The sequence below is a fragment of the Sander lucioperca genome, chromosome 3 (genome assembly GCF_008315115.2).
Source record: "Sander lucioperca isolate FBNREF2018 chromosome 3, SLUC_FBN_1.2, whole genome shotgun sequence".
In the NCBI taxonomy this organism is placed as follows: domain Eukaryota; kingdom Metazoa; phylum Chordata; class Actinopteri; order Perciformes; family Percidae; genus Sander; species Sander lucioperca.
In genome coordinates this window covers 6059973-6081767 of record NC_050175.1, presented here as the reverse complement: position 1 = coordinate 6081767, position 21795 = coordinate 6059973, and the positions used below count along the sequence as shown (strand labels likewise).

General features: G+C 37.7%; 1 protein-coding gene and 1 non-coding gene across 4 annotated transcripts; one reads left to right on the top strand and one right to left on the bottom strand.

Annotated features, from left to right (window-relative positions):
- Window positions 1-239: 239 nt before the first annotated feature.
- Window positions 240-15002, bottom strand: LOC116045234 (high choriolytic enzyme 1-like). Of its 3 annotated transcripts, none has more exons than XM_031292761.2 (10): window positions 14934-15002; window positions 8970-9042; window positions 6338-6341; window positions 5342-5416; window positions 4492-4647; window positions 4098-4218; window positions 2570-2748; window positions 1792-1873; window positions 1227-1351; window positions 240-567 (listed from the first exon to the last, which is right to left on the bottom strand). In XM_031292761.2, coding segments are annotated over exons 2-10 (804 nt in total). In that variant the 5' UTR covers window positions 9030-9042; window positions 14934-15002; the 3' UTR covers window positions 240-565. The 3 variants fall into 3 exon arrangements, with proteins under 3 accessions (XP_031148621.1, XP_031148620.1, XP_031148622.1); XM_031292760.2 differs by lacking the exon at window positions 14934-15002 and adding an exon at window positions 9272-9325; XM_031292762.2 differs by lacking the exon at window positions 14934-15002 and adding an exon at window positions 9166-9238.
- Window positions 13896-13978, top strand: trnal-uaa. The gene has a single exon. It is a non-coding gene; the product is annotated as a tRNA-Leu (tRNA).
- Window positions 15003-21795: the final 6793 nt, after the last annotated feature.

The window sequence follows — 21795 nt, the reverse complement described above, 5'->3', positions numbered from 1 at the left end:
TTTCCCTAACCCTGTAAAAAAAAAAAAAAAAGGGGGGCAGAATGCTAAGAGGCTAGCCCATTTCCAGCCTTTGTGCTAAGCTAAGCTAACCAGTCTGTTGGCCATCGCCTCATATTTTACAGGTATTAGAGTGGCATGGATTTTTCCCCACAAAATGAAAAAGCATATTTTCCAAAATTCTAACTATTCCTATGTTTTCTGGTTCAGAATCAAATGAAATGATTAGGAATGCATTGTAATACTGCAAGGGAAATTGCTTTATTTTCTGATCAGAAGCCATCAAACTACTTACACTACTGTGATGATTGATTTGTTTTATGTGATATGAAAATAAAATCAGATGATATTTAAAATGTGTCTCAATAACATCCTCAGAATCTACAAAGTGCCTATGGTCTTTGCCATTTTCATGAAACAGTCCAGCGGCAATCAGTGTTTAATGCTTATGAAGTTACAGATTTATTGTTACAGGACAGCCCAAACTGCCATCCACCCAAAACCCTTGATCTGCTTCATCGGCACGCTCTGATGTCATCAGGGTGTCAGGTCAAAGGTCACGTGCAGTTTCTGTAGAAGAAATGCATGTCAATAACGGAGCTTTTTCAGAAGAACAATGCTAAAGTGTGATTGTCATTGTCATTAACAAACGCAAAGATGACAAGACAATTGTTAACCGATTTCATGCTGTGAATGTGAAATACTAACTTTAGCCACATAATGTTAGCAGTACTTTCGTTAGCATCATTTTGCTAGCCTTAGATTGGTTTCTCATGAGCGCGGGAAACTTTCGCACGCTCACAAGAAAGATACAGAAAGTATCTTGTGCTCATTACAAAGTTTCTTGTGCGCACCAAAAGAAAAAAAAATCATCATGTCCCTTTAGGAGCTCCGTACATCCTAGACAACAAGTCCTCATCATTAAACAACACAATGTGTAATTTGTCCATGCTCTGTGGATTTTGTCCCCCATCATTTACACTGGAAGCCCTTTAGGAAAGGATCTCATCAGGGCCAGCATGGGAGGAATGATCACAGCAAGCAAAAAGTCTTTCAGTGTTCATACAGGCACCTGACTATTGGTTTGAAACAGACTTGAAAAATGTATTATTTCAGTTTTTTCACCGCAGTGAATTGACTTTGCTGTCCGTAGAGCTTTACTGCGACTGTGTGATTCTATAATGTTTTTGTACTTTGTCTTCCATCCAGCTAAGCCACAGTATACTTACAGCACTTGTACAGCCTGTTCAGCCTATCAATGTCATTCTTGCTCATCTGGGTGGCCTGGCCGAAGGATACGTTAGGGTCGGGAATGGGCATCATAGTGGGGCGGTTGTTCTTGGAGAAGGCGTACCTGGAGAATCACAGATACCACAATGCAAAGCGGGTTGAGCTTGGGTTTGATGACCTGGAGGGAAACAAACCCTGATGCTTGTGGCGACTTTAGTTCTTTGATGTGTGATGCGATAATGGTTTAAAAGCAGATTCAGGTTGGTTATACTGCTTCCTCCAGAGTCACTGATAACACAAGCTCTTGTACAGGCCATCTATACAGATAGTAGAATTCCCTAAAGTCACCCAGTTAAGTGTCTGACTTAGCTGAGCCTTCAACTTGTCCTGCTAGTCGGAGCAGTAGCTCCTATAAGAGCAAAAGCTGCCTGTGTGATAATAATTGTCAGAAAGTTACAAAGAAAAAGTGAGGAAAGCACAGGCACTGATAACAAGTACTTCTATGCAGTAAAAGGGCTGTGAAAGATAAATAAAAATGTAAATAAAACATGAAGTTATCCATACTTCTCATATTGCATGACAGAGTTGTAGTCATAAGGAGTTCCCTGGTTCAGAGTGTTGATTATGTTGAAGTTGTACGACATTCCTGCGGAGACGAGAGAAAATATACGTGTAAGTTGACAGACATTTACGTTTAATAGTTAACCACAAACATTTGCTCAAGGGATGATAGAAAAGAACCAGCAGTTTAGCAGAATGCCAAATAAACATTGTAATAATCAGCTCTCACAGCTAAATAATGACGCCCATACTGAAATGCTTTAAGCTGCAGTTCTACCTACAGAAAATAGAGTGCTAGGTGACTAGATATTTGCTGAATTTGACAAAAGGTGTATTGGATTAACATCACTTACTATACCTTTAATGTAAGCACTTGTTTTGACAGGGACAAATAATGTATGGATTAAAAAAGATGATAACTCCATTGCATTGATTTTGATCCCTTTTTTTAAACTGCCCATCGTTAGTCTGACAATGTTATAGACTGAATGATAAATTGCTAAATTGAAAATTGGTGGTTGTTGCTCTTCCTGTCTCAGTTCTGCATACATTTCCTCCTTTTTCACCAATGTTTGATTTTCCGTCTAAGTCAGTAGTATCAGAGCTCCCTTCTTTTTTAAATGTTTTTTTTTTTTCATTTGATTTCTGTTTAATGTATTTCTGCTTTTCTCCTATCAATCATGTTTAACTCAAACAATGAGACTATTTCTGCCTCTACAGCAGTTCTGCCTCTAAGAGAGACTAAAAACAAGTCATGTGATAGATGGTGAAACGTTCTAACCATCCTGGATGTTTTCCCAGTACACCTTGATGTAGCTGTCCCTGTCGGAACGGGTCTGTTCATGGTTGAAGCCAAGGGCGTGGAGCAGCTCGTGCTGGACGGTGCTATGGTACAGACATCCACGTTGGGCCAGAGACACAGTCTGAGCACCACCCTGACGACCAACGAAGGAGTAGCAGCTGGCGACACATAAACATACAAACAAGCAGTTTTAGAAATCATACAAGATATTACCATGTGGAAGTGTAAAGGGAAGAGCTGCTACAATCCTCACAGAACAACAGTGTAAGAGAGTGTGCTGCGTTCTGTCAGATCTTTGCTATTCAAACATGAATATTCTGTATGTCCTGCTTATTTTACTAGTCACTGATCACTATCAGTGGCTGCTTAAAATGGTTTTGGTCAAGCAAACATCACCAGAGAATTAGTCTTGCATTGTCAGACCTATCTTGTTGCTTTGTTGCACGATCAAATTTTTCTTCAAAACTTAACATTTTCAGCATGTAGCTTGCTAGTTCGAAGTTTGTTGTTGTTTCCCGAAGCTTACGGAGTTTGAGAACAACAACACACGGACAAAGGGCTCCTGCACACTGGCGTGGTGTGAGCGTGGTGTTTCTGTTGCGTGTCAGTTGCGTGGCGGCTGTGTGGCGTTTTCTATGTCTTTGCACACCAGAAATGTGTCTGACGCGGCGCTTCTGCTGCTAGCCTTGTCTGTAAACATGTATGTTTCCCATTGATAAAATGAAATAGTAGCGTGTTCTTCAACTTTATATTGTCAATCTTTTGTTTATACTGATTTGATTACAGCAAAGACAATGTCGGCAGTATTGACGGCAAAATAGGCTACAGAATATTTCATTTTGTATTGACAGGTGCAATATTTATAAATCGATAATTATTATTAGGCTATTATTATTATTATTATTATTATTTTTAATTACATTTATATCTGCATTTATGTCAAAACCTAGAGACTTTCAAACATCAAAATGTCATTTATTAAATGTATTCGTGTCAAAATGACATATAAACATCTTTTTGTATTCTATTTTGCCTGGAAAATAGGCGTCGGTCCTATTTCTAGCATTCACGCGTTTTCGGGGCGGCTTGAGCCACGCCTGAGACGTGCAAGTCACGCAGGCAGTGTGCAAGCTCTAACCTGTTAACATGGGAGGTGAAATAAAAACGGACACGCCACGCAGCTGACACGCTCACGGCACGCAGGCAGTGTGCAGGAGGCCTAACAGAGCAAGTCCTGGTTAAAATACTCATCTCAAAGCATGCACTTTCTGTAGCTAATTAAACGTAAAGTAATCTGTGTTTCATTATAAGTGAATGAAAGGGAGGACTGAGATGCTTTAAAGCTGCAATAGGCAACTTTTACAACAGAGGCTTCTAGACAGACGTTTAGTCCATGTACGACAGGCACAAGACTGGTTGAAGGTGTAAATGGTTGCAGTAAGAACAGAGTCCACGTGTATGGTTAAAACCCTGCCGTTGAGTTGTGAACCTACGGCCGGACCCTTACCCGTTCTTGGACTCGATGCTCAACCACTCATGATCACCATTCTGGTAGGGTCTGAAACGGATGCAGGAAACTGAAGAGAAAGACTCCAGTCCACGAGTGATGATGGCCACTTCACGGGAGGCTGGCAGGACAGATAAATAAAAATCGTAATATGCATTCAACAATCATACACTGGATTAAAAGGCTGAGTCTTGGATTTTTTGATTTTACACACTCAGATTAGATTCTAAAGGGTAATTCACTGGTTTCTAATACACACATACAGTGTATTTGGGTTGTACGAAAATCAAAATATTCACAGGAAAGTCCAACTAAATTAGCTGTGACTGTGAATATAATGTAAAATGTATCCATCCCTGTGGGAATAAATCTAAACAAAACAATGAGTGCTTACAGTAGTGGTTGGCAATGTAGTAGGGAATGTAGACATTCCCATCGGCATTCTTTAGCCACAGGCAGCCTGTGGAGGTGCAGGGGTCAGCGTTTCTGTCGGCCCCTGGCTTCACAGCGATGTCTCCTCCAATCAGGGTGGGCTCGTCAAAGTCAGGGGCTGCAACACCAACACAGGTGTGAGTTTGAAATACACAGTAGGTTAGAAATGATTAATTTGGTGTACAGCAGGAGCGTGGCTAGAAGGGGGGCATGGGTTGGCCCCCCCCCCCCCCAAAAAAAAAAAAACTCCCCCCCCAATCCATGGGCTTGAGTACTGTCAATCTGACAATTGTGATTTCCATTGGAGTACTGTCACTTGGTTGCCTGTTCTGCTAACTTTCCCAGCCCTTGTCACATGACCAATTAATGTTTCCATGACGAATGTCCAAAAACTCTGATACCGTGGAACCAGCACTGTTTAAAATGAAAACAAGTGAAACTAATAATGAATGTGATGTTTTTTTAGTTTTTTTTTTTTTTTAGCAGAATTACATAATGTTCAATCCTGTCCAATATTTCCTATATTTCTAAACAGATTTTCTATGCTTTATTCTGATGAAAAGACCAATCTCCCAAAACCCAAATGAAAAAAACAATCTTCTGTAAGTAGATTGTAAAGTGTAAACAGAGTGTGTAAGTGAAGTATAACAAATAAATACACATACTGTAGGCCTATTTATACAGATCACTCTCTCTGGATCTTGCATTCAGTGACAGTATTTTTGAAATAAAATAAAATATGGCCACTACAACATGGTTAAGGTTTAGGGGACTAAAATAAAATAGTTAGGCTAAGGAAAGGCTGGACTTACTGCGGTCTCTGTTGGCTCTCTCCAGCAGTTGACCAACAGGCAGCTCCTTTGAAAAGTCCTCAAGGGTAGCAACATCTGCACAATACATGGTATATGACATCAGAATCACTTGGTTGCTCATATTCAATCATCACATATACAGTCGTTAAATATCCAGTGACACAAATAGATTACATTTTTTTTAAACTACTTTTACATTTTTTTATTGAAAGACAAACATTAACAGAGAAACAAAAAACAGAACTAAACAATCAGCGGTGACTACAGGACAGGAGATGTTAGTTATTGAGTGTGGTTGTGTGTGTGTGTGCGCTCATGAGTGTGTATGTGTGTGTGTGTGCGTGCCTGTGTGTGTTCACACAGTCAGCCTGTCAGTTGTTGAGTGTGTGTGTGTGTGTGTGTGTGTGTGTGTGTGTGTGTGTGTGTGTGTGTGTGTGTGTGCGCGTGTGTGTGTGTGCGTGTCATTCTGGGACAAAGGCTAGATGGGTAAGAGAGGGCTGGGGAACTAAGTGGGAGCATAGGGAATAAATAAATATATAATTAAATAAATGAAAAACACTAATAAAAATACATAAATTAAACAATCAAAAATAATATCAATAAACAATGAATCAAAAATGCTACTGCTACTTTATTACCCCCACCGATACAACTACAACAAACAATACAGATATCTATAATAATGATAATAATGAGTGTATATTAATTATAATAATAGAGTCCACTGGCACTGAAGCACGGTCGGGGCACTGCCAGGGAGCGGGTCAGCTGGGTCAGTTCAGCACGGCCAGCCTGTTTCCTTTTGTAGTTAATGATATTAAATTTAATTTAGTTGGGATTTGTGCTTCCAATTTTTTAATTTTTTGACGAATTTGTCCAGCTTCGGATCACCCCCATACCTTCGAGGATGGAGCTAGCTGAATATGTCACATAATTCTCCTAGTGGTCAGCTTTTGTTTAAAGCTGGATAAAGAGGGGCTATAATTTCATTCTTACCTTCCTGCAGTCGCCCACGGTGACATGGAAAAGAAGAGCAAAATGTTATGGAAGCTCAGTCACAAAGACAGAATACAATCAGCTGTGCTTGCTATGTGCTGCCGTTTTGGTGCTGGGCAGGATTAGTTTGATGTCATTTCCATGTATTGTTGCAAATTTTCTCTGTACAGTAGCTTTATACTTGAACCTCAATCTATTTCAATGTCAGACTTAAATCTACGCAAGGCAATTTATATCTTGACATTTTCAAATGAACTTCCCAATATCCATTTGACATGCCAATATTTACCTTTTAAGATTCAAAAAGTGCGATGCCCATGGTCTAAGACAGTCCAGACTTATTAGTGAACATGAATTTCTCCCAAATCCATAAACTCTGGATTTTGGAGAATGGCTCCATAGGCAATAGGGACTTAAAGCAGTGATGGTTGAAGGCACTGCTACGGTGTTCCAGAAACATTCCAACAGGTTTCTGTAGTAGTGGGTATATGGCAAACCAGTCGTTCCCCGGTTGTGTGGGCTACAATGTCAGGAAACTATTGAAATGTTACTTGAACGCCATGGCCGTCCCTTCAACCGTCACTGCCTAAAGTCCCTAATATATTGGGAAAGGTTGGGAATGTTCTACACACTGAGAGCACCTGGGCGAATGTTCTTGGATACATTTTCTGTTTCAGAACTGAGAACACTACAATAGAACTAGAAAATTCCACAAGAGATTTTGACAGTGTGCCTACTACTTGGTGCACATCCGAATAACACTGGCTAACAGTAAATCTGCTGTTTGTCCTGAAAAGAGAGGACAACATGGTCTACAGTAAAGAGTCTCCATAATGGGAGGAGGAGTTTATGTTTGGTTATTCAGAATTTTCGAGAAACTCTATTCAAACTTTAAAATGTTAGGGTAGTATTCAACTTTCAAATCACATCAGTACTTTTTGAAATATTCAACCTTCTTTGAGGCTTTAAAAAAAAAAAGCCCTTCTGACATGTTTACATTAGTGTGTTTTGGATAGAATGTACAGACTCAGAGTTGGGGATCCAACTGACTGAGTGAGGAGCAGCATATGCAAATTATTTTTACTTTGCTATACCATCCACAGTTTTTACTCTCATACATTTATTTTAAATCAAAATGTAGGGAATGTTGTGTCCTTTCTAACGATATGAACAGAGCCAAAAGTTTAAGTCCGGTGAACTCCACGGTTACATGTCCGCAACCGGCACAAATATTCCTACATTTTGGTAAAAAAAAATGTAGGGATAAAAATGTACAATGTTGCTTCTAACAATGTACTTAGGGAGGCAAACAGACTTTCACATAAGGCACAGTGAGCTTCCAAGTGAAGCGGTGTCCACCAACTGCCACACTGCCTCCTGTATTAATTCATACAAGAAATACTAAGAGGAGTACAGAAACAGGCCCTTATCATAGATATAATTTGGGTATTATTCATTCTCTATGAAGCAACTCCACACTAAAAACACATCTCTTCCAACTGCACCTAGACTAAGAAAATTTTGGTTTACAAAACAAATTTGCTCTTACACGTTGCCCTTGCATGTGGCACTTTGTAGTTTGGCTTATTTGAAGCTAAGCTTTGTGATTCTTTCTGTTCTGAGTTTGTACCTTCACAGTTGAATACACTTACTGGAAGTCTCTTTGGAGAAAAGTGTCAGGTAAATGAAATGTAATGTGATGTAACATCACAAGTTTGAGACTCCATTGTTTGGTTTATGGCTTTCTGAGAGAGTAGCTTGAACTTTTCTTCAGCATTTTTGTCACTTTTTTCAACGTTTTGTTTTAAAGTCATGGTCAATAAACCTAATTTATATGACATTATACCTAATTTTTGAGTTAAGACGGCAGAAATGATGAATGATTTTGACTAATAGTTAAGATCAAAGGATGTTGAGTAGATCACAGACTGGTTTATGTCAAAGTTTAGTCAGGATACTGTTTTAAAACCGTTTAAACATGTTTTTCAAATGTTAAACAAATTGAATGAAACACCCAAAATTCAATGAAAGTAATCATTAATTGCACCTGCAAAGAACATCCATGCATCCATGTAATGTTTGGGCATTTTGGTTGAAAGAAACCCATATTTCTGATATAAAGAACTTTGAAACCGGGTCAAATTTGACCCGAGGACAACACAAACACTATTATTCTTATATTTTATACATGTTTTACTCTAATTTTGCTTGTTTTCTTTTTCTTTTCTCTTTATAGAATGTTTTTAATTGCTCTTTAATGTTTCATTTAAAGTACTTAGGATTGCCTTGTCGTTGAAATAAATATATATATATATATAGCAACTTTATATATATATATATATATATATATATATATATATATATATATATTGTCTCTAGTATTTGATTAAACATTAAATGTTTTCTCTATTAATTTTCCTCCTTCTGAATGAATTTATCCTCGTTGTAGCTTCAACCTGAAAACATGACATTTCAGATCAAATAAAAGTTTTGTATAACTTGTTTTTGGAATGTGTACCCTTTTTTCCATATTAACATTTATAATATTGATTTCTGATTGGAATGTTTGCATGCATGTCATGTCATTTTCGTGTCATGTCAGTGAGATGACGGGGTTTCTGGGGTATTTTACCTCGGCCCAGGAAGAGGACACCAACAGCAGGGTCACGAGAGACCAGGAGAAAACCAACATGGCTGCAACAGACCTGACAGAACCAGAGAGGATGAAGGAGATGAAGTGAAAACATAATTCACACTGAGGAAATACACAAAATAAAAGTTAGTTTTTTAAAAGCATGTCATCATCACAAATATATAATCCATATTACTCTGAATGCAAAATCTCAATGTCCCATGCAGACTCAGGCTTTAAATGTCACCAAAGTCCCTGGCACTGTGTGTATGAACAATGAAGTGTGCAGATGGGGTTGTTACCTGAAAGACCGAAGAGACAAGTATCTCGCTGTTACCAAGTGAGAGTTTTTATACTGGTGGTCACGTATTCCAAGAAAAACATGATATAACAAATTGTACAAACAGAGCCGCACACCCTTATCACTGTTAATGGAAAATCTTAAGTCCTTGCAACCTGTGGGAAACACTGCATCTGTCCCGGGTGTGTGTGTGTGTGTGTGTGTGTGTGTGTGTGTGTGTGTGTGTGTGTGTGTGTGTGTGTGTGTGTGAGCCTTTTTCTGTGCAACTACAAAAATAGTTCTAAATCTCTTATGCAATTCAATAAAGGCTATGGACAAGTCAATAAAATGCATGGCCACTCAAACATAACACATACAGTATGTGATTGTTGAAATGTTCATTCTGTTATAACAGCCTCACCAGATGTCAGAGCCTTCATGCTACATTTAGCCTTCATGCTATACTCACTTTTAACTCTCACACATTTCATCACCCATTCTCTGTCACTGTTAAAGGGATACTTCACTGGGTTGGACTGCTGACATTCTGCGAAATTTCATGAAACAAAACGAGTGTCAGCCATCTTGAATCCTCGCGTAGCGTGGCTTCTCAGCATCAAAACTTTAGATAGATAGATTTATTCATCCTGAAGGAAATTTTAGAACAACAATTATGTGCATTCAAACTACCGCACACGTGTACCACCGGGATACATTGGTACAGATCGGAGAATATGCAGGACACTTTATTACAGACGGAATACTCAACACAGCTTCGCCCGCCGGCTATGGAGACCAGCTGTGCTGCTCGAAGCCTCTGGCCGGTAAAGGGACATCATCAACGGGGGACGTTGAACGAGTTTGTGGGTGGCAAAATCGTGTTTGTTGTCCGCTCATTAGACAACAAACTGGACTACATCCAACCAACGAAACTCCCAATGCGAGTTCAGAGACTGCTGTGTTTTTGTTGTTGTGGAAACAATTGCTGTATCGGACTATTCAGCTACGGACTATCCAGCTACCAGTCTAACTACTCTACTAGCTCTGTCGCCGGGTAAGGCTAGCTAGTGGAGGTGAGCTGTGTTAACACGGACTGCCTGGTGCAGAAATGGGGTTGCTTGTATCCAACTAACTGCTAACTGCTGGTGGAGTTTGTGACTGTTAAATGCCGACCATTCTACATTACACGCAAATTTGTATACTCGGTGATACAGTCTACCAAGCGCTAATGCTAGTAGCTAGCTATGTGTTAGCTGAATTTGACAGAGCATATCCATTGGATATGTTCCGTCCATTGGAGGGACGGTCACAGCTAACAAAACCCCTAATGTTCACAAAAATTCATTAAATTGAAATCGGACACCATAGTTAGCTTTATAAGACCTTGGGGTATATGTTATGTAAGTGGCGTGACGAAATTCAAACTGTAAATATACCAAAGTTATGCCGAAAATTAAGCTAACTAGCTACTATCTGTACACATAGGATTAGAGGGACAGTCGCAGCTAACGAAACCCCTAATGTTCACAAAAATTCATTAAATTGAAATCGGACACCATAGTTAGCTTTATAAGACCTTGGGGTATATGTTATGTAAGTGGCATGACGAAATTCAAACCGTAAATATACGAAAGTTATGCTGAAAATGAAGCTAACTAGCTGCTATCTACTTAAAAAAAGTATCAGAAGTGAATTTAATAACGAAATAGCCCGACAAACAATGTATAACTTTGCAATGTCTGAAATATGAGACCTGCTGTCTCGTCTCCAATGTGTTGTACAGCCTACCAAGCGCTAATTCTAGTACGTGTTAGCTGAACTTTACGGAGCATATAATGTGTTTCGTATGTCGTTTGTATATAATGTCGTTATTATATATTTGAATTGTGTAACCACTTGAGCCACAGTGAAACGTTGTTTCGTGTATATGGTTGAAATGACAATAAAACACAGTTGAATTGAGTTGACCGTCTCTGTCTGTCTGTAAACGGTAGGCGTGGCTTGGGAGTGGACTCAGAGCAGCGAAGCAAGTGCATTCTGGGATTTGGTGTCTTTCATCCACATGAGCCAAAAAACACATTTCCTGGCTTTTCTCGGCCTAGAAGGCACCAATTTCAATTTTTTTTCACATTTATACTACATAAGTGCCTCAATTTAAAGATATATTCAGTTTTCCAGCGGTGAAATATCCCTTTAAACGCAGTATAGAGGTGGATGAATAATGTCTTTGTCATCATGTATTTTTGTTTTGTTTTGTTTGTTTTGTCAATGTATATGTTACTATTATGTGTACCTTTTAATTTATAGCAAATGAGTGCTGTATGACTGCTGGCTGTTTCTATGTTAGTCCTATCTCACCTGCCTAGGGAGTGCAGATAACTGCGGTTATTTTTACTAATTCTGGCATATTTACATGGTGTTTTTTATACAACAATGTTCGTAAATATGCATGGTCCCTATCAAATAAACCAATAAAATAAATAAATAAATAAATGTTCTTCCTTAAAATACAGGGGGCATAAGTAAGTACACCCCTATGTTAAATTCCCATAGAGGCAGGCAGATTTTTATTTTTAAAGGCCAGTTATATCATGGATCCAGGATACTATGCATCCTGATAAAGTTCCCTTGGCCTTTGGAATTAAAATAGCCCTGCATCATCACATACCCTTCACCATACCTAGAGATTGGCATGGTTTTATTTCAGTTAGCCAAATAGCTGGTTTGATTTGAATTGAGAGATGATTTTATGGAAAGTACCCCATGCCAATCTCTAGGTATGGTGAAGGGTATGTGATGATGTGGGGCTATTTTAATTCCAAAGGCCAAGGGAACTTTATCAGGATGCATAGTATCCTGGATCCATGAAATAACTGGCCTTTAAAAATAAAAATCTGCCTGCCTCTATGGGAATTTAACATAGGGGTGTACTTACTTATGTCCCCTGTATTTTAAGGAAGAACATTTATTTATTTACGATACATTATTCATTCACAAAGAAAATTGGTGTCCTTAAAGTTTGGATTTTTCCTCATTTTTTTAATTAAGGCATTAAGATCAATTTCCAAAAGATGATTTTTTTATTCCTCTTTTTAGTCAACTTTAGCATGGGTGTCCTAATTTTTTCACATGACTGTATATATATATATATATATTTAGATCTTTTACTGCAGTAAAAGTACTAATACCACACTGTGAAGTAAAAGTCCTACATTGAAAACTTAGTAAAAATGTGTATATATTCTCAGAAATGTACTTAAAGTATGAAAGTACTCATCATGCAATAAAAGCTTCCCTGTCAGTGTTTACTATTATATCTGATGTTTCTGCATTAATATTACTGCTGCATTAATGTGTGTGGCATTTTACTGCTGTAGATTTTTAAAGGCAGGGTTGGTAACTTTTTCAATATACGTGTACACTTTTAATTACACCCTGTCAGCAATAAATAACGTATGGGCTCTGAAAAAGGAGGGGAAATGATTTGTCATCTGTAACCGCTGTAATCCTGTAAAAACGCCCACCAATCACTGCCTCACAGTCCGCTTGGGAAGAGCCAATGAAATGGCTCTACGCGTATACGAGCCTGAGCTCAATGCACGGCGCCAGAGTTTCTGCAAGTCTCAGCAAGAAAACTCAGCAAAAGTTGCCCTGCCACGGAGAGCACCGAGGGCAGGGGGAGGGGTTAGACCGAGCCCCGAGGAGATGCTACTTTCAAATATTGCCAGCTTGTCAACATTACCAACCCTATACAGAATCAACATTTTTCACAAAATGTGTTTAGATGCACTGTGTGAACCTGATCTCAACCAGGATGGCTGAGTGGTTAAGGCATTGGACTTAAGATCCTATGGGCTTATGCCCACGTGGGTTGGAACCTCTCTCTTGTTAATATATTTGTGTTTAAGTGCAGTTGCCTCCTTCTGTTTGGCTTATATACATTCTGAGACAAGTCATAAAATACATGGATCAAACTGCAAAGACTGTAGGTGCTGTATCTATAATAATAGTAATAAAACATGCTAAAGAACTAATCCTCAATTTCCGAAAACAGTTCCTCAGAGTGTCTATTTGTTGAACTAGCGTGTCTGCTCGGTCAAAGGTGAACAAAGGTGGTAGATCGGCTAGAGATTGCAGTGAGACATGAAACACAGGCAGGCTAAAATGTGTCCGTTGTTAGGACTTCAATGGAAGTGAATGGGATACAGAGTGAATATTCGTGACCAAAGAAGTTTCGCCCCAAATTAAGTGCAATGTGTAGCAGCAATAGAAGCGTTAGATCTAATGGACAATTACCTACGTGGGGTTGAACCCCACTGTTGGTAACAATAAGTGCGTTGGTTAGTCAGCAATACCACCATAGACAAAAGGATCTTTCTCAAACTGTTGGGTATCTTCGAGTAATAACGCATGTGTAATCACAAAAGGTTTATTTTAGGCCGTAAGCATCCATCCTATATGAGTGTCAATGCGTAACTGAATAACAATATTAGGGAAGGGATTGCACTCCAAATGCAATGGAAACAATCCTTCGAGGGCACTAATTGGTGTTTTGTCTTTTATCGTGAGAATTAAACACAGCAAACATTTTTTCTCAAATCTGTTCACCATAGATTGTTTCAGTGCCCTGTCTGTAAATGATCAGTACCAGGGTGGCCGAGTGGTTAAGGCGTTGGACTTAAGATCCAATGGGCAAATGTCCACGTGGGTTCGAACCCCACTCCTGGTATTGTATATTTGTTGTGCAATTTCCATCTTGGGATAATGGATTGGTTTGCTAACTTAACTGCGTTAGAAGGAGTAAAGTGGGGGTGGTTTTAATTAGTCTTAATTTCGTTGAAAAGTTGAATAACACCACTTATGTAAAAAAAGATGTGGAATATTTAAAGAATTTTTTTTGAAAGGCATGACTAAATTGTTTGCTTTAAAGGATTAATAATGTAGAAGATGTAGAACATTGTACGGTTTGAATTTACTTTCTAGCTGAAAGTATGAGTATGTCTAATAAAAGTCATAAAAAGTCAAAGTATAGTATGTCGAAAAAAAAGTCATAAAAAGTAATAGCATAGTATGTCAAAAAGAGTCATAAGAAGTCATGAAAAAGTCTCAGTATGTCCAAAAAAGTGATAAAAAGTCAAAAAAGTGATATCTAAAAAGTTATAGTATATGTAGAAAAAAAGTGAAAAGCCAGGGTTAAATTTTTAATTAACCTGCAGCATCTTTCTGCATGTCATTCCCCCCTCTCTCTCCCCTTTCAAGAATTCAGCTATCCTATCAAATAAAGGCCTAAAATGCCCCAAAAATAATATTAAAAAAAAGAAGTCATAGTATAGCATGTCGAAAGAAGTCATATTGTAGTTTGACGAAAACAAATGTTAGTATAGAACCTTGAAAAAAAACGATGAAAAGTCATAGATAGTATGTCGAAAAAGTCATAGTATAGTACAGTATTTCGAAAAAGTGACATCAAAAAGTTATAGTATAGCATGTCCAAAAAGTCATAGTATATTATGTCGAAAAAAATGATAAAAAAGTCATAGCATAGTATGTCAGAAAGTCTTAGTATAGTACGTCGGAAAAAAGTGATAAAAAAGTCAAAGTATAGCATGTCGAAAAAGTGATATGAAAGTTACAGTATAGTATGTCAAAAACCTGATGAAAAAAGTCCAAAAAAAGTAGCTCACCTGGTAGACGGTGCGCCCCATGTAAAGAGGCCCAGTCCTTGTCCCAGTGGCTGCCCTTTAAAAATCAATCTGCTGCCCTTTGCTGCATGTCAATCCCCATCTCCCTCCCTTTTAATGTCTAAGCTTTCCTATCAAATAAAGGCCTAAAATGCCCAATTGGCAGACCATACTATATAACAGTCCTTCACCCTTGGACACGCCTTTTCTGCACCGGGAAGGCCCTCACCACCAGCATGGTAACAAAGACAGAAAAGAGTGCACTCCATTTAAACAATGTAAAGTATAAAGGAAATCAACATAGATTATGAATTAACCAAACAGTGTAATGTGTTTGTTTTGATGCCTGAATTGTTTGGGCTGTGGCTGACTGCACAATGAATTAATGTGTGTACTTAACAACATGGGGTGAAATTGTGTACCATATTACCATTGCTGGCTGTTTTAACCCTTGTGTCGTCTATGGGTTTCTTTGTTACTACCTAATTGTAATTACCCTAAAATAACACGGATGATTCCATACAACGTGCATCGCAAGTACGACAAAAGATCGGATCTCTACTTTCATTGAATTTTAGGTGTTTTGTTCAATTTTTTAGCATTTGAAAAAAAAATCTAAATGTTTCAAAACAGTATCCTGACTGAACGTTGACATTGACCCTTCTGTGATTATCCTACCTTTATTATTAGTCTGAATAATTCATAATTTCTGCTTTTTTATCTCCAGGATTAGGTATAATTTCCTATAAATAAGGTTTATTGACCATGAATTCCAAAAATAAGTGTAAAACTAAGAATAAGTTGGTGTAAGTGACGTTCATACATGGTAGTGTAAGGAAGTGTAAAACGGGGGGAAAGGGGCCAAAAACATTGAAAACAGCGCCAAAAGTCAGAAAAAGTGAAAATTTTCAAGACGACAAGTGCATGGTCGAATTGAAGACAACACAAGGGTTAACCTGTGTGGCCTAGGCCATCACAGAATGTAACTTCCCTAGGTTGGCAAAATTCACAGAAAGAATAACCAAGTCACCTCAGTGGTGGCTATGGCCTGCCGAGGAGGAGTTTACGCCATACATGTGAAAAAGGCTTTGAAGCTTGTGGTGTGAGATACAATTGAAACAAAATATAATTCAATTCATATTTGCACACAATAGGTGACACAAATGTAAAGTACATTTACTCAAGTACTGTACTACTACTGTACTACAGCTTCAGTTACTAGTTACTTTACAAATTAAGATTTCTGCACACAAAACGCATGTAGTTTATAAAATGCAATATTTCTTCATAAATGAAACTACCCACTGATATACAGCAACGGCCTACAAGTCCAGCTGAAACTGTAAGACAAATAAACACCTTGTTGATTGACAGAACTGTTTGGACCATTTTCTAAAATGTGAGCTTTTTCCTTTTAATAGTTTAAGTTCGTTTTCCTTATGATGCTTACATACTTTTGCTTTAGTGTAATTTTTAATGCAGGACTTACTTATAACATAGGTTTTTTTTAACAGTGTGGTATAAGTACTTTTACTTAAGGAAAGAATCTGAATACTTCTTCTACCACTGTAATAATCAATACATTTTACAGACTTTTCTAATGGCACTGGGGTTGCTTTGAGGACATTTAGGGAACATGTGCCACAAGTCTGTCTAAAATCCTGTTCTGTCCTGATTCATGTAAAATGTCCTCTCCAGCATTTCTCGCTATCCTCCCACACACTTAACTTATCTTTGTGAGCTGACAGAGTCTGAGTTTGAAACATCTGTCACTCTGTCTGAGAGAGAGAGAAAAAACACGCCCCTCTGCTCTTATCAGTGTGGGACATTCAGCACACTGCTGTCAGTATGAGCCCACCCACAGCAGGAAACTGTGACAAGGCCAGGCATTCAAATGTGGAGTGGGGACTGTTGTTCATTCCACCCACAGCTAACATTCAATTTCATTTATAGCAGGGGTCTTCAACGTTTTTTAAGCCAAGGACCCCTTAACTGAGAGTGAGACAGAGCAGGGACCCCCTACTACTAATATTGTATAAAATTAAGTTGCATATTAAACCAGGCCTACAATAAAGTTTGGGCGGCCTAAAGCTTTTACACATACATTTTTAGTGCATAGCATACTGAGCTATTAATATTTGTTGGCATGTTTTTATCAATCATGTTATAATGTTAAACATACATGTGGCAGAGGGAATCCTTAGGATGAACTGGATCTGTGGACCTTAGTGATTTCCTTACCTATAGGCCAGTAAGCCTATCATCAATGTTTTTTTTTTTTCCACAAATAGGCTGATTTATATTTGCTAATAATATGTTGGATTCATGTTAAGAGATTTTCATTTATGAAAAAACTTTAAAAAAAATTAACAATAATTTGGTGGCCCCCCTGCAGTAACTCTGAGGACCCCCAAGAGGCCCCGGACCCCCTGTTGAAGATCTCTGATTTATAGTGTCAAATTAAAACAGGAGTTATCTCAGGAAACTTTACATATAGAGTAGGTCTAGACCACACTCTAACACTAATTTACAAGGACCCAATATATATATATATATATATATATATATATATATATTGTGTTGTACTGTATGACTCTATAGGAATTAACTTTTAAAATGCAGGCTGATTTTTAATTGCAGTTCTTGACTATATTCAACAACATGTTTAAAAAAGTAAATAAATAAAAACCGATATACCTTACAGTTTCAGATATTATTTTGTTAATAATTTACATTTCCATAATAAACCAACTAGACAGGCTAAGCATCTTCCTTTATATATTATATTATTTTATAAAACATCCCTTGGTCAGTTATCTATTACATTTTGATGAGTTATCTAATGAAAATGTAGATTTAATGGATTCCTCTGTGTTATGTTTTATGTATATACAAATAGACTTAGAAATAACCCTGCTGTCTATAACATTTTTTATTCTTAGAAACTGTTGTTTATACGGTAAATATGGCAATTCATTCGGTTTGTCTCCATTTTCTTCCTCTCTTTTTTTTTATTCCTAAACATAATTCTACACTTACTTTATATGAAATGTTTGAACACATACTTAAAATGCACTTGTATGTATGTACCTTAGGTACATCCTTTGGGTGTGTTTTTTCTATATAAACCTTTACAGGTTGCTACCACACCCTCACAGGATTTTATATTTCTTCAATTACAAATAAATAATAATTTCAATTAATTTGTCATTGGAGTGGATAGACCAAGACACCCTGAACCTTGTTTGACTGCTCCACCAAAAGACAGAGTCTAGATTTGCAAACTGTTCACGCACAAAATAACGAGTCAACTACAGCTGTTCGCTTGTGTTCTGTTAAAGACATAATTCACCATTTTGTGAAATACACATCTGGAGTCAGGACATGGTTAGCCTAGCTTAGCATAAAGACTGGAAACATGGGGACACAGATGTCCACAGTTTACACGCCTACCAACACCTCTGAAGCTCACTGATAAACACATTTATCTCATTTGTTTGTTTGTGTCTCACTGTCTCCGAGAAGCTGCACACAGTCACTGTAAGAAATAGTTCCAGCACATAGCTGGTCCTAAAACCACACGTAATTCTGTTTGGCTGGATTTGTGTGTAAAAGCAGGGCCAAAGGTCATACTGTGTGTGTTTGCATGTGTAACTTCGATGTCACACACAGTGTGGGAATCTGGAGTGCTGAGCTTCACGCATTTTTCAGCACTTCTCTTTTTCTCAGTCTTTGTGTAACTTCATTTGTGCACACATACACATCATAATTACTTTCTACATTTTTCTGTGTGATTTACAGTTACAGACGTTGGAATTATTTGTGAACATTGTTTCACAAACTCAAAAACTCAAACTCTTATTGTTTTTTGAGCCAAGACAATTTGTAGATTTCTGTACACGCTTATACGCATTTAGATGTTCTTGTACACATTCCCAAATCTCCGAATGCTAGGCCTTTTTCACGGCAGACATGTTGACATGTCATATGTTGCGTTCATGCCACCTGGGAGTAACCATAGACAGTATATAAGAATGGACCAACAGATGTCGTTGCTCTGGACGGAGACCAGTGAAAGCACTTTTCCGGTGAGCGCTGAGTGTTACTGCGCAGCCTCCAACTGAGAGAGACGACGTAGATGTGACGTGAGCAACGTGTCTGAAAGTTGTAAGTCTTCTGGTAGCTGTGCCAAGAGAAATCTCAATCATTCCAAATATTGCAGAGACGGAGAGCGTAGGTATATGTAAGGAGATAACATAGGCACACTAATTATTGCTAACTAAAATGCTAGTTAACATTAGTAATTACACTTAAACAGCTAATGTAAGGCGAAACTGCCTGCGAGCTTCTCCTGTACTATACGGTAATTCCTCTACTATGCGACAGTAAGTCCCTTGGTTATGACACAATTGTTAGCCTATTTTTACAAAAACGTCTGCTACGGAGCCATAACGTGAGGTACAAGGTAATGGAGCCTTTTATACATTGTCGTGTTTCTTTAGAACTAAACAATGGACAAATAAAGTCTTTAAACGATTGAGATGTTAAGTTATTCGCTGTCGAAGTGACGTCAAAATGAATGGCAATTAGCATCAGTGGGATGCTAACTGGGGGTGAGTGCTTGTTAGCATCAAAATGGCGCCATAGGAGGTACGTGTTGTGAGGAGAAGCTTACCCCCTTGGAGTTTCCCACCTCTGATTCCCACAGGGAGGGACGTGAATGATGACGTTTTCACTCGTAAAAATGTTTTTCCGATGTCTATGAACGCAGCATTAGTAGGAAAAGCACAGGTGTATTCAAAACCATTAATGATGGCTGCATTCCACTTAGGAGAGGCCCTGGTATTGTGCATGCTGATTCACTGAAATAGCTTACTGGGACACTTGTTGGAATCGTTAAGGTTATCAATTTCAGCAGTGCTTTTCCTACTATAACAAGTCAAAATGTCTACTGTGAAAAAGGTCTATTGGCCCCATATTTATTGTGAGTGTTGTAGTTTGTGACTGTGTCCAGTGGAGGGCAGTGGTCTTTTCTGAATGTGTCCATACTGAGGTTCTCAGATCCAGATCCAGATCCAGAAAACTTTATTAATCCCCAATCAGTCCAGAGACAATATCAGCTACTCCAGTGGAACCTGTATGTTCATACTGTACTTACAAAATATTGCTCAAATTATTGAGTTAAAAAAAAACAGTGATGTCCAACCATTTATGGTTAATATTAATGTGGAAGTACTGTGGAAGTAACTGACTGAGACTACAACTACAACTCTCCACAGTCTCCATAGTGCTGATATCCATACTCAAATTATATTTTAGCACTCATATAAACCTGATCATGACATTACAAAATATGTCTGAACACATTTTTTTTTTATTAATCTGCCACTAATATTGGTTTCAATAGTCATATTTGCCAGCTGTGACAGCAACGCTGGTATTGTTTTCACCATGTTAGTCAGAGTGTGTGTGTGTGTGTGTGTGTGTGTTCTTGTTTAACTATATTCGTGGGGTCCAAAACCCGAGAATACAGTTTACTTGTGGGGTCCGGACAGCTTTGTGGGGCCAAGATGCTGGACCCCACAACTTTAAAGGGCTTTTTGAGGGTTAAGACTTGGTTTAGGATTAGGGTTAGAATTAGGTTATGGTTAGGTTTGGGTTAAAATGCAACGCCCAGGATGGGCGCTGCGAGGGGCACGGGCACAAGAGGACCACTGAATAAAACACTTAAAAATCTCCTTAAAAAAGCCGGGTTCGGTTATACAAAAAAGCAGTTTAAAAGACGGCCAGATATTAAAAACAGGTTAAAAGAACCACTGGACAGGACGGACAGCGGGAGATTAAAACTTTAAATAAAAGGTCAACTCCACACCTACCTCGGTCTCTCTCCTAAAGACATTACAAAATAAAAAATTTAAATAAATACAACATATATATATATAGTTATGTAAATAAATAGATACAATACAATACAATACAAGATAAATTCTTAACCCAATATTAAAGACATTATTTATTCTCAAAAATTTAAATAACAATATTTAAAGGGTCTAAAATACTGTCTGAATTACTTGCCCTTGAGGTAAAAAAAATATATACACATACCATTAAAAAATAGTAATAAATGCTGTGTTTGAAAGTGCTTTAAAAAGTAAAACGTGCCACACAATAAATAACCATAAATAATTTAAAATACATCATAGAATAAAACCACACTGTTTGTAAAATGCATAAAATGTATCATCATGTTAAAATCTTGAGGCAAGTAATTCAATTTGTAATAATAATAATAATAATAATAATAATAATAATAATAAATATTAGCAATGAAGACAGAAACACAATCAAATTATTAAAATATAGATAAGGCAGAATAAAAGTTATAAAGGACAACTGAAGCATCTTTAAAATATTTATTAAAAAAATCATCAAAACATTAACATATTAGGTAGGACCCCCTCTGCAGGTAGAAATTGAACCCCCCAAAATAGAAAAGAATAATAAAATCTGAGAAGCATGCTATAAAAGATGTAAATATGGAAATATTACAACAAATACAGTTATTATTAATCATAAATATGGATTAAAACAATAAAAAAGGTCATTTAAAATAGAAAACAAAGGAAAAACAAGGAAAAGAAAAGAAAGCATGCAGGGGGTTAAAAGATTGGGTATGATGTGCTGCAGAGGAGGTCCAGATAAAACCTAAGGAGAGAGGAGACCAGAGCAATGGGAGGAATTATTTCTAAAAATACCCTTTAAAACTTAGATTAAAAAGAGAAGTGGATCCATTTTAGTATTTTTCATTTAGACCCATAGGGTCTATGGTTTTTTTAAAAAAGGTTTAAGGTTAGGCATTTAGTTG

Coding starts and splice junctions, on each gene's coding strand:
- LOC116045234 (XM_031292761.2), bottom strand. CDS start 9,029: ATGTTGGTTTTCTCCTGGTCTCTCGTGACCCTGCTGTTGGTGTCCTCT. Junction 4,648..5,341: donor GAGAGCCAACAGAGACCGCA/GTAAGTCCAGCC, acceptor TTGGTGTTGCAG/CCCCTGACTTTGACGAGCCC. Junction 1,874..2,569: donor CTGGGAAAACATCCAGGATG/GTTAGAACGTTT, acceptor TCGTCTCCGCAG/GAATGTCGTACAACTTCAAC.